General features: G+C 39.3%; 1 protein-coding gene across 2 annotated transcripts in view; it reads right to left on the reverse strand.

Moving 5' to 3' along the window:
• Positions 1-111: 111 nt before the first annotated feature.
• Positions 112-13813, reverse strand: part of CAMK4 (calcium/calmodulin-dependent protein kinase IV) — a 272932-nt gene continuing 259230 nt past the window's right edge. For both annotated transcript variants that reach the window (XM_011989399.1, XM_011989397.1), the window contains 4 exons: positions 11857-11932; positions 6696-6822; positions 2225-2377; positions 112-1158 (listed from right to left, as the gene is read on the reverse strand). In XM_011989399.1, coding sequence (XP_011844789.1) covers positions 718-1158; positions 2225-2377; positions 6696-6822; positions 11857-11932 — 797 coding nt within the window. In that variant the 3' untranslated portion in view covers positions 112-717. The remainder of the gene's footprint in view (positions 1159-2224; positions 2378-6695; positions 6823-11856; positions 11933-13813) is intronic.

The following is a 13813-nucleotide window of genomic DNA, read 5'->3' on the forward strand; positions in this document are numbered from 1 at the left end:
TTCCTCCAGGGTTGTAAAATGGCAGAATCTTAGAACATTTTGGTTATTATTAATATAGTATATATAAATAAGAATAAAATAAAGCATTCTGCACACACAAGCTTTAGGGACATATGGCTTCATGGCCTTTAAAGGATACTTCAATTTCTTACCATTGCAAGTAGATTTCTTACCATTGCAAGTAGATTTTTTTTTTTTTTGCATATATGTACAACTATATCTACAAGCATCTCCTTGTAAACAGTTTGAACACATCAATGATAAAAAGTAAAATGTTGTAAAACTTATGGGAACATGTCTTTTAGCACTGCTTAATATTAGCTAAGCAGTAGTTCAAAGGAATTACTGCCTTGTGAAGAAATCCAAAGGATGTAGGATGGCTAGGTTTTCAAAGCAAAAACAATTTGCTACTATTCACTTCAAATATGTGCCACTGGTTGCTGAAAATGTATGTTTTTAAGTGTTATGTTGTGTTTACTTGCAAAATTTAACTCATCGGTATTAGGTATCCATTACATGCCATAGAAGACACTATTATTTTCATAAAGCAGTCACATGCATTGAAGTTAGAATTACCAACTGGTATATATGTATTTTTTTTTTTGCACCTCAAAAACAGAATCACTATAGTACATATCATGCTTCCACACCTTCCTTGCTGAAGGACAAAGTACATAAAATGCCGGTGTTTGACTTCCACATCTGAAGGAAGCTGGTTTAGTACTCTGGCAGGATCACATCTTGCTGTGGAACGTCAAAGCCCACAGCAGAGCTTCCTTGCCCTTCCCTGGGAGCTGCTACTTCCTCCACAGTCTTCAGCTTCTCCTCTGCTAGGCCCTTCTCTAGTTCCAGGTCAGCCACCTTTATCCCATCCTCCACTGCCTTGGGCACCATCCTGGGGGCCTCTTCAGCATTTATATCTGAACCTTTAACTTTCTCTAAGGCTTGCACCTTCATCAGCTCAGCCTGTGCCCCCTTAACTGCGGCTTGGGCCCCATCGCTTTGAATTTTCTCTCCTTCTGGAATAGCTTTCATGTCCTCGTTGCCGTCTTGGATTGGAGAAGGGTCTCGGCTAGCCTTGTGGCTCTCCTGGATGTTGCCATGGCTGCTGCTGGCACTTCCCAGCCGGGAAGAGGCCACCACAGCCTTCACCGCTGCCTGATTGGAAACAGAAGAGTGTCAAGTGTTACCTCTGCTTTAACACCCCAAATCAGAGCTCAACCCCAGCTTTGCATTTAGGGATTCTATTTTATAGGTTAGTTTTAAAGTTTTCAAAGTACCTTATTCCTACATGTTTGCCAAAATAAAATTTGGAGAATGAACAGTAAAACCTCTTTAATCTCTAATTAAATACAAATTAGTGTATTTAACCATCTGGACAACTGAAAGCCTGAGTACGTGTGTTTACCTGTGACTAACCAATCTTTGAAAATTTTAAACTGTGTTTCCTAGTGTATTTGTTTTACGGAACACTAGTTCTGTGGATGTTAGTAGTTTTTACCATATGGATGTCATCATGGGGATACAGGAGTTCCATAATCAAACTAGCTTGAGAAATCCTAGGTTAAGTCAATACTATTTAATTTGGGGTATTTATAATTAATTTGACCATGGAACCTTTCAGATTTGTTTACTCTGTATCAGACTGTAAGCAATGGCGGCATAGGACCCTAACTCTGACTCCTAGCTGCTCTCTGAGATCCTCTACTTACATAGTTAGTCCTAAACACAGTTATGTAATAGAAAAGCTCCTAATCTCTATTCCATAGGTACTATATAAAATGATAAGTAATTTACTATATCACTTAATTTTTTAAATTTTTGTCAAGTAAATTATTTATCTATATTAGTAAATATAGTTTCAAAAATTGTTTCCCAAGTTTTACATATTCTGAAAGAAAACAATTTTCTGAATATCAGTTTTTCCTGAACAATGCTGTTTAATCAGTACACTTTAATTAGATGAGAAGCAGCAATAATATATTTGGTATGTAAATATCAACCTAAAACAAATTCCCTTTATTAATCATGAATTCCTTATAAGAGTATAAGAAAACTTAAGTAGCTTTGTGTCAGCCTTATTGTAATTTCAAAGCAGGATTTGCCCTGGTGCCTTAAGAAATAAATAATAGTATTAGATGAAGAACGTTAGAACTATTATTGATAGATCAAGAGGAGATAATTTTTTTGAAAACAAAACAAAACAAAATATATGCTATCTTACCTTAAGCTTACGCCGGGCATTGAATTCTTGAAGCTTCTTTTGAGCGGTATCCATGTGTACAAAATTGGCTGCTTTACCTGTGACCCACGGATGCTGGAGAGCTTGAAAGGTAGTCAGCCGTTTCTTTGGATCCAAAACAATTAATTTTCTGACCTGAAATAATAAAGAACCATAAACTTAGTGAGGTTTTTATGATGACCTGGGCTTGCCCTCAGCTTACAAACTTGCAGGTCTTATTCTATTTCCCAGCAGTACCACTAAATACATGTTAGAAAAAAATTGTTTAAGTCCTACTGTAGGTAGGAATGGCTTCAGGTAGCAGTAGCTGAGGGAGTCTGAGAAGACAGGGCCATATACCCCCAAAGTAGCAGACGGCTTTCCAACAGAAGTCAAGAAACAGCTTCTCACTTGCCTGTGGACTGGAAGTTCTTTTAAGGCAGAACCAGCAAAATAATTCTGGGCTGCACTTCACAATCACCTAGAATTCAGAACTTAAAGTACATCTCTATGGTAACAGAATGGAATCATTCATGCACCATCATTCTTTCTGTGGGGATTAAATGGCAAACAAAAGGGAGAGTATCCCAGCACTTAAGCACTTACGGAATACTACCGTATGTTTCTATCTTGGGGTTTACAGTTCTTTCTAACCCCTTGAGGGTACTTGAAGGACTAAGCCTAGAATTTAAACATCATTTTATAATCCAGGAAGTCAGTGGCTTGAGGGCATGATTTGCTTAAAGAATGGAATTCAATCAATGGCAGCCCATTCTTGGAGTTTACTACTGCTTGTGAGGATGGGCAGTCAATAAATTGCCAGGAAGGTCAACAAATAAAATAATCCACAATCCTGGGCTTAGTAGGGGTGACCTGATATGATGTAGAGACTTGGGAGTCAGGAAGTGCATTCAAGCCCTGGTTATGCCGCTCGCTACTTTTGTGACCCTAGATATAGACAAACATATGAATTGCCTGTGGACATCCCCTCAGGCCCTTTCCTTACAGAATCTTATTTCCACTTTAATTCCTTTGTAATTGCTTCTTAGATGCATATATAAGGTTTTCAAAACTCATGTCATCTTTTAGTAGCCTTATCATTTGGAACTAATAGTGCCAATTCATAAATGAGGGAAGGAGGGAAGCTCAGAAAGAGTTAGTGACTTGCCTCAGGTCAGACAATTTGGAATTGATGGAGCCTGTATTTAAACTCAGGTCTGTGTATGTCAGAGTGCATCTTGTGGCCACTACACCATGACGTCTCCAAGGCGGACACTCTCTCTGTACCTTGGCCTGCTCATGTGTAAAATAAGGAGCTTTGAGTGGTTGTAAGTCTCAGGTCTTTTCTACCTCTAATTACCTAAGGAGACATGAACACAGGCTAAGGAAATCAGGTGGCAAGGCAAATGAGGAATAAATACTATCTGGTTCTCTGTTCACTTCCTTTCTGTAAATAATGTGTGTTTGGGCTAGATTTGTAGTGGACAGAGACATGAGGCTTTTTAGGCTTAAAATCTGAGAGGACATGGAGGAAGGCAGGATGGTTAAGAGAAAGAAGGTATGGTAGTAAATAAAAATCTGATAGTAGTCATAGCTATCATCTGTTGAACAGGGCTATTAATAATTTTATGTAAATGAGACCTAATCCTTACAACATTTTTGACAATTAGGTATTTTCTTTTTATTTTCGAATCATTTTTCTCTTCTCCCTCATCATTACTATCTTCCTCATGAAAATGCAAAGAATTTATTGAAAGTCAATGTGCACCAAAAATTTATATACACCATTGCTAATCTTTACATTTGAAGATATTGATAACAATCCTAACTGAATTGTTAGGAAACTTTCTGAAGGTCAGAATCACACTCAAAACCTCACCATTACCCTGTGGTACCCCTTACATCCAATTCCCCAACTCCTCAGCACTTAGTCTCTGCCAATGACACAACAGATGTGGGTTTTTTTTAGTAAGTATACATTTATGGAGCTCAAGGATTCTTCCAGTTCTGAAGTTTTAAGCAGTGGTAAACTAACATGGGATCTAGCTGAATGAAGGAACATCAAAGCTAACCCTCTTATTCACTTAATATTTATTAAGGGTGAAAAGAAATGGAAGGAAGGCTAAATAAGAGTACTATTACTAAGTTAGTTGATATTAGTTACTTAACACAGATTATGTTCCTTAATTCTCACAACAACCTAGAGATAGGTACAATTATCCTAGATGAGAAAACTAAAGCATGGCAAGGTTAGATCATGAGCCCAAGGTTATACTTCCAGGACATGACAAAGGGGGCACTTAAATCCAGGTGTGTCAGGCTCTAAAACTTAATGGTGTACTTCATCCAATGAACATTTACTGAGTCTGTACTATATACCCATGTGGTTCTGAGGTCTGGGTACACATGCTTTGTCCTGCCTCAGAGCTTAAAATCTAATTAGGGAGGACCATTAAATATATAAGTGATGACTGTTATAAACTGGGGAGTGCAGGGGGTAAAGGAAGATTTTGGCAGAAGGAACCGACTGTAGGCGGGAGGGACTGAAGGGGAAGGCCGACCATGCCTCCCAAGGGATCTCTAGTGGCAGCTGGGGCTTGAGAATAAGAGTTACCCAGGGGGGTGTGTGTGTGTCTGTATGGGTGTATGTGTAATGGAGGAGAAGGTGGGGAGGAAGAAAGAGAGAACATTACAGAGCAGAAGAAAGAGCCATGGCAATATCCTGAGATATGCTGATGATAAACTAGAAATGTGGTGCACTAGACTGAAGAGTGAGCAAAGGAGAGAGATGTGAAGTGAGTGATGGCACAGGAGAGACTGGCAGGCCCCAGACCAGGCAGCATCATGTAGATCTTGTTATGGGTTTTGGATTTTTATCCTAAGATTCTTAAAGCAGGACAAGGACATGATGTGATTTATTTATAAGACCATCCCTTTGAATCCTATGCAGACTGTATTTGAGAAAGACATGAGAAGAGGCAGGCAAATCAGATAGGAGGTTGGGGCAGTGGTCCAGGGGAGAGAACTGGATGGATTCAAGGGATGTTTGGGAGCATGAGGTATGGCTTGAGGAAGGAGTTGCAATGACATATCTATATACCACACATCACACACACTGACTTTCTCTTCCCAGTCATGCTGGAAAAGTCATGAGCCTTAGGGAGTCTGTTCCATGAAGGAACACAGAGGGTAAGGAAGAAATGCTTGAAGAAAAAAGAGCACTGGAAAGGGAGTCTGGAAAACTGGATCAGCCCTAATAATGTCTTTCTGCTGGGAAGCTGTGTGACCTTAGCAATCATTTCACCTCTCTGGTCTTTAGCATTCTCATCTTTAAAATGAGAGGAGGACTAGATGCCTCCTAAGAGGCATGTTGTACATCTAAGAGGCATGTTGTACATAATTGTCCACTTGTACATCTAGATGCCTCTTAGGAGGCATCTAGTCCTCTTGTACATCTAACCTTCTATGATTCAAAAGTCAGCTTTCGATTATGTCCATGTGGTTTTTCTCTAGTGGATTGATGATAAATGTTTCAATCTCATGTTAGCATCTTCTTTATTTTATAAGTGATGAGTGACCTCCTCAGAAGGTATGGATTTCCTGAATGCAAACAAACGACTTAAGTTAAGTCAGTATTAACTTAAGTGAGAAGCGATGTAAAAACAAACAAACAAAATGAACTATTAACACAGTGGAACATTTTTATAATGCCAATGATACATAATGGGACTTATGTTACTATCAGGACATTTTAATAAATTTGAATGAAATTTCAGGAAGCAATATTGTTTTACTTGAAGTATATCTAGGCTGGGTGCAGTGGCTCACACCTGTAATCCCAGCACTTTGGGAGGCCAAAGTGGGAGAATTGCCTGAGGGCAAGAGTTTGAGACCAGCCTGGGCAACATAGCAAGACCCCATATTTACAAAAAAACATTTAAAAATTAGCCGGGTGTGGTGGCATGCACCTGTGTCCCAGCTACTCAGGAGGTTGAGGTGGGAGGATTGCTTAAGCCCAGGAGTTGGAGGCTACAGTGAGCCATGATCATGCCATTACACTCCAGTCTGGGTGACAGTGAGACCTTGTCTCAAAAAAAAAAAAAGAAATGAAGTATATCTAAATTCTAGGCAATTGCAAGCCATGTTAAAACAGAATTCTGTGTAAATTGTGTTTGAATTTACCCAGCACAGCTTTCTTCATAAGCAAGGTATTAATACTTATCAGGTATTAAAAGCTCATTAATACTGTAGTAATTGTAGTTTATGATAATTCAACTAGTGAGGAGTCAAAAACATATCTAGTTTTTATTCTCTAGGGAAAATTTATTAATGAACTAATTTTATTAAAAATACTTTAAAATTGAAAGAAAACATGATATTAATAAGGGTAAAATTTTTAAAAATTGTACTGCCCATTAATTAGTTAAAAATAAATTTATTTCATTTTGTTTCATTTTGTTTTGGTTACACTTACCAAGTCCTTGGCATTTAGAGATACTTCATCCCACCAGGGGGAGATAAAGTAATATTCACAATTCAGAATTCTTCTGAACATGAACTGATCGCCTCTTTCATCATAGAATGGTTCAAATCCACAAAGTCTAGAGGAACAAAATATAGAGAATAAAATGTCTTTAAAAGCTCAAGTATATTTCATCAAATTTCTGTAGGAATTCAAGACTGTTCTTTTTCACAGCTTCCTACTATGGAAGCAAGTCTACTTAGCACGAGCATGCAATTGCCTTATTACAATTCACTATTGATGGTGTAAACACATAATCAAGTCCTCAGGAAGTAGGAATTAATATAAAACCAACTTAGGATTTCTACAAAAAGCTATAATAATAATTATAATTATTGTGTAATAATAATTTTTATAATTCTTATTACACAGAAGAACAAGAATAATAATAGCTAACATTACAGACATTATGCTAAAGCCTTTCCATGGACTTTTTGACAGGTATTGAGAAGACAGACAGACAGGCAGACAGAGATTGAACAGACTTCCAATTTAGTATGAAAGGGAAGAGCTGGGATTTTGAGAGTAAAGAAATTAAAAAGTGGAAAGAAGAAATTTTCACTTATTTTTATTCTGCCCTATTCTATGAAATCCTCCATAGAAATGAATAAAGCTTTATGATATTTCCATTCCATTCCAGTTTGGATTTCAGAGTGAACAAAGATAGGCGCTGAAACTATTGTCAGGGAATGACCTTAAAAGATGTTTAATATTAATATAGCCACCAGATGCAGCCAAAGAGATGAGCAGCCTCAATTTACCTTATTCTTTGTATCATTTTTCTACTATGGAGTCAGCTTAAAAATGAATGGGAAAAATGGGATAAAAGGGACAGAGAACTATCTTGGGCATCTTAACAAGAGAGCAAGGAAAAGCGAGTTGTTTGGGACCACCAAGCGTCCACTGTTTATAGATGGGTGGAAGTTCTAAAATCAGTAGGGACCAAGAGGGAACTGCTTAAAAAAGCCCATGCCAGGGCATGTGTTGCATGTGTTGCATTTGGAAAAAAATGAGGATGGGAGGGAGGATGAATAAAAGACATTTTCCCAAAGGCTTCCCTCAAGTTGACCAGGTTTGTACATAGCATGAATTTTTTTTTTTATTATACTTTATGTTCTAGGGTACATGTGCACAATGTGCAGGTTTGTTACACACAGCATGAAAAATTAAAGTGCATCCTAATACAATGAGTTTTTAGAACGAAGAAGTTTCGTATGTCCTTTTGCTCACAGAATGTCCCAGTGGGAGAATTTTTGTCTCTTCCAGATATTCTGGAGCCAGTGAGAAAAATGCAAGGCCTGACAGTGCAGAGGCCTGGGCCAATGCATTCTCCGTTTCCCTACTGAACAGTCTGCACAGAGAATCCCATTCCCGACCTGCCTGTGGAAGAGCAGCCTAAGGTGAGACGGGACACATGTCCTCACCTTGACAATGGGAGAGTCTGGCCTTGCCTGCCCTGCCCTGCTCTCCACAACACTAGAAACCTTTGGCCTGTTGCAATTAGTCATGGAGAATGAGCCAGCTTTCCAGACTTAGTGTAGGAGTTTCCTTGTATTTCCCCATATTTCCCCTTCTGAAAATCTAGAGACAAAAATGACCAGTCAAGAGTTACAGTGTTCACATGCCTTTTCTCTCATTTCAGTCCTGTCAGTGACTTTGTGCTTTGGTGACAGAGGTAAAAGGTGTTAACTTCAAGCCTTAGGGCAGAACTGTAGTGTTGAAAGCTAAAGGAGAGAGTTTGAATCTCTGATGTTATCTGATTTCTGATCGGATCATAAGACCCAGTCCTGCAGCTTTTGCCTATAGGGGCAGAGGGTTTAGGTATAAAAGGTAAAGATACGAGAATTCCTGGGAGAAAAAATAGGATGGCCTTCATTTTCAGCCTAATAGCATTCTTAGAAATAGCAAGGCTATATCAATAGCCTGGTGGCGACAAGCTAGAACTCTTAAGAAGGAAAGAGTGGGCCGGGTGCGGTGGGTCACACCTGTAATCCCAGCACTTTGGGAGGCTGAGGCAGGTGGATCACGAGGTCAGGAGTTCGAGACCAGGCTGGCCAGCATGGTGAAACCCCATCTCTACTAAAAATACAAAAAATTAGCCGGGCATGGTGGCGCGCGCCTGTAATCCCAGGTACTCGGGGGGCTGAGGCAGGGGAATCGCTTGAAACCAAGGCACAGGTTGCAGTGAGTCAAGATTGTGCCACTGCACTCTAGCCTGGGCGACAGAGCAAGACTTCATCTCAAAACACACACACACACACACACACACACAGAAGCAAAGAGTGAAGTTAAAATGCAGCAGTAGCCACAAGAAGAGGGACAAAAGAGGTAACAGAGTTCTTTACACTGATAGGAGGAATCCAATGTCTATTCATAGCTTTATTTAAAAAAAAAAAAATAAAGAGCCCCAGAGTTTATGTACGTACAGACAAATATCGGTAACACAAATGCCTCAACATTTGGAAGACAGAAGAAAGGATCTGACTGAAGCTCATAATGTAGCTTCATTGTAAGATTTACTTTCCCAGGAAGCATTAACAAAATGGATCTTTAGTTCCATTTGGTTACTTTCCATACTCTACTCTGTCTGTCTCCAAGCCACTCTGGTGAAATGAGTGAGATGTTAGAGGTCATAGACTCAGGTGGTCAGCAGGCCACTAAGTGTACATTAAACCAATCCAATAAAGGAGATACAGAGATCCAGTGGCACAACCCACTAGAGAAAATGTGCCAGTCAACCTTGCCAGTGGGCTTCACCAATTATTAATGAACTACAGAGTAAATAAAACGTCCTCAGGCTTAGGGCCTGACATAAGTTAGCCAAAAACTAAAGAATATTAGTTGTAAGCAGCACTGTTATTTTCATTTTGAAGGCTACCACTCTTACTTTCAACTAAACCTATTAATTAATTACCTTAAGCTTATAAAGATAAAAGAAATATATAAAATAGTTTGTATAATTTGGTAATGGACTAGGGGATAGGACAGAATTTTAGAACTATCTTCAGGGTTACAATAAAATATTTCTCAAGTAATTATATTTTTCCCTTCATTTTCCCATGTCAGTGATATCATTAAGTATTATGTATTCCACATTCCAATTTTTCTGGGTAAATGTAACTTAATTTCCTACTTCCATCTCTCAAAGTTCTTTCATATCATTAATACTTAATGCCTCCCAGTACATTTCAACAATGTAACAATTGTTGGTATATTGGTACATAAATTGGGTATATTTCTACTTTAGGGGCAAACCTACGTTTTGGGGACAAAAACAGGATTCTTTACCTCTCCAAATTCCTCTCAAGCTTTTTTGTTTTTGTTTTTGAGTCGGAGTTTCATTCTGTTGCCCAGGCTGGAGTGCAGTGGCGCAATCTCGGCTCACTGCAACCTCCGCCTCCTGGGTTCACACCATTCTCTTGCCTCAGCCTCCTGAGTAGCTGGGACTACAGGCGCCCACCACCATATCCTGCTAAATTTTTTATATTTTTAGTAGAGATGGGGTTTCACCATGTTAGCTAGGATGGTCTCGATCTCCTGACCTCGTGATCCACCCGTCTTGGCCTCCCGAAGTGCTGGGATTACAGGTGTGAGCCACTGCGCCCTGCCCCTCTCAAGCTTTTCTAAAGACACAAGGAATTGAGCACACAAAATATCTTTTTGTATTACATATTAGTGGGTGGCTATTTTACCAGTTGCTTGTTAAACCTTTTTGTCTTGGATATCAACCATTGTGTAGCAGGTGAACTTAGATTTTGCTAACGTGCTTGTGGGCCCTACCACAGTTAGCCCATTCCTAGTCCATATCACCAGGACATTGAATTTTTTTAAGATTACTATTAAGTTAAAAACAACTTTAATTAAAAGCTTTCTGCTGTGGACTGAATTGTATTCCCCCCTCTAATCCCAAAATCCATATGTTGATGCCCCAGCTCCCAATGTGATAGTATTTGGAGATGGAACCCTTGGGAGGCAATCAGGTTTAGATGAGGTCATGAGAGTGGGGTCTTCCTCATGGGATTAGTGCCCTCATAAGAAGAGACTCCACAGAGCTTGCTCTCTCTCCCCACCATGTGAGGACACTGTGAGAGAGTGGCCATCTGCAAGCCAGGAGAGGGTCCTCAGCAGAAGCTGACTGTGCTGACACTCTGGTCTTGGACTTCCAGCCCCCAAACTGTGAGAAAATAGCTTTCTGTTATTTAAGCCACCCAGTCTATATATTTTGTTATGTCAGCCCAGGTAGACTAATATACCTATTTTCAAACCCTTCAAAATTTCTCTAAATTTGAATATTATGCATTCCAGCAACTAACTTTGTAGTACTCTCTAAATGGCAACTAAGTCTCCTTGTTTTGAACTAAACTCTTGAAAGCATCGATATCTTATTTTTCAGTTGTTCTACAGTATTCTTCCTTCTCAGACGCTCTTCTATTTGGTTGATTTTTTTTCATCACCACCTTCAGTTCCAAGATATCTTTAGCAAATTTCATGAAACTCCTTCTTTCTTACTAGACAGGAGCTCAGGAATGGAGTTGGGGATACCAGAGGTTAAAATATTTCACTCATTTATTTTTCTCCCAAGAAATTTGTGTAGGGTGTTAAATTTAAGACCCTTGAAAACCTAACAGAAATAAGAAACAAAATTGATAGCTAAAATGCATTTAAAATATTTTAAAAATATTCCTGATAAGAAATATACCAGTTTGGAATTGCTTAAGAAATTAAATAGTCATTTGCCCTTTTAAAAGGAATAAGTCTAATAATTTTCTATGAGATGCAAATAAGTAAAATAAGAGCAAGTTTACACAGGTGGTCTTGGGCTCATATTCTTTACTATTGTCAAGTAACAAATTGTTCCCTAAATCTGCTGTACATTACATAGTGGATATAGACATAGGAAAGCCCTGGACAAGAATTCTGGTCTCAAGAAAATTACAAGATAAAAGGCAATGTTCATTTTCAGGAAATTCTATCACCAACTGCATTTAATATGTAAGAGAAAATCACAAAAAGGCAAAAAGTAATCTTTACGGTTTTTATGAGAATTAGAGGTACCTAGAAAATGTCACAGAAAGGTAAACAGTTTCCATAAATATTGCTTTTCTTCACTTACAAGATGTAGGTGATTATTCCTACAGACCACATGTCCACCTCAGGTCCATAGGCACAACCTCTAAGAATTTCAGGTGCTGCAGAAAAAGTGAAAATTGTGTTAAATTAAAGCTTAGTCAACATTTACATTTTAATATCAAGCAATGGGAAAGAAATAAATTCATCAAAAGAGTTTCTGAACAGTTTTATAATCAATCTTCTCTCCCCAAACCACAGTATGAAGCTATAAATACTTATGTCTATTTTAGTAAGAGAGATTATAGTCTATCTGTGTTTGGGATGCATAAAATAACACTATTAACTTTAATATTCTATGCCAGAATATAATGATACTGCTCAAATCAAGTAGATAGAGCTATATCTCTGCTACAATAGACACAGTACTTCAAAGGGAGCTTTGTACATAGAAAAGAAAGAAAGTTAAGCATAAGAGGGGAGAAAAAAGTCACAATTATGCTGCCTTGAGATCTAGACCTGCTGGGAGCAGGGTGTGTCAGCGAGTGTGTGGGTCTGACAGTGTGCAGGGTGGAAACCAGCGCGGACGGTGAGGAGGTTTGACAAGTATCTAGTCTGGACGGTTGCAGCAGGAGCCAGGAGGTGCCCTGGCACATGTCCTGGCATTGAGAGATGCATGTAGGTCTCCAGAGAGCAGCTGATCCTAATCAGCTTGAGGTCATGAACTGAGAAAGGGGAACTTATCTGTGCACAGTGAGGCGGCTTGTATTAGTTCTGCCTGCTGTTGTGAAAAAGGCAGGCTTTCTCAGCCACAAAATAGTCCTGGTGTGGAGAATAGCAGTATCTTCTATATTTTTATTACCCTAGATTTGTGAAAATGGGCAATTAACTGGATCCAGGCACCTTCCCTGAATACTAACGGTGTTATTTGTTTGCCTATTTAACAACAGAAGAAAAGGGGAAGTGACGGCCCCACCATCTATGGAGAAATAGAGCTCAGGCCTGTTGTCCAGAGTGGCCTTTCTTGATTTTGAACACAAGTGCTGTAGGTGCCAGCAGCGTTCTCGAAGAAGGAGCTTCTTGATTAATGCTGATGGCTGCCTGAGGAAGGCCTTAGGGGTGAGGACACCACAACATTCTCTGGGATGGGGGTTGGAATGCAAATAAACAGGATTCTCTGTCCATGCTGACTGGAAATGTCACATTCAGTGTTGCCTATCAAGATGAGCTCTGGGGCCGGGCGCGGTGGCTCACACCTGTAATTCTAGCACTTTGGGAGGCCGAGGCAGGTGGATCACCTGAGGTCAGGAGTTTGAGTCCAGCCTGGCCAACATGGTGAAACCCTGTCTCTACTAAAAATACAAAAAAATTAGCCAGGCATGGTGGTAGGTGCCTGTAATCCCAGCTACTCGGAAGGCTGAGGAAGGAGAACAGCTTGAACCCAGGAGGAAGAGGTTGCAGTGAGCAGAAATGGCACCACTGCACTCCAACCTAGGCAACAGAACAAGACTCTATCTCAAAGAAAGAAAAAAGAAAAGAAAGAAAGAAAAAAAGTGAGCTCTGGAAGGAGGCTATCCTCATGGGACTCTGGATTTACCATACAGGAAGGAATACTGTGGGTGTTCCACTGACCTATTCCCATACTATCCCTTAACTCTCATCATGTTCCAATTAGAGGTTTCTTTTCCCTGTAGAAGCTGGGTTACATAAAATATGAGGCGTCTTCAAAAAGTTCATGGAAAATGCATATTATAAAAAAATTATGCATGAAACTCACAATTTTTTGTACCAAAATAAACTTGTACTAACTTGTCATAACATGTCCAAACAGGATCTAGTTTGAGACACTAAAAAGGCGAAGACTTCAGTTTGAAAAGAGCCTCTATCTGAGCAACATGAATTCTGCTAAAACTGAAGCAAGAACAAACATCAAATTTATGGTAAAGCTTGGGTGGAAGAATGGCGAAATCATTGAGGCTTTATAAAAAGTTTGTGGGGACAAT

Source organism: Mandrillus leucophaeus, unplaced genomic scaffold (assembly GCF_000951045.1).
Source record: "Mandrillus leucophaeus isolate KB7577 unplaced genomic scaffold, Mleu.le_1.0 Scaffold352, whole genome shotgun sequence".
Classification (NCBI taxonomy): Eukaryota; Metazoa; Chordata; class Mammalia; order Primates; family Cercopithecidae; genus Mandrillus; species Mandrillus leucophaeus.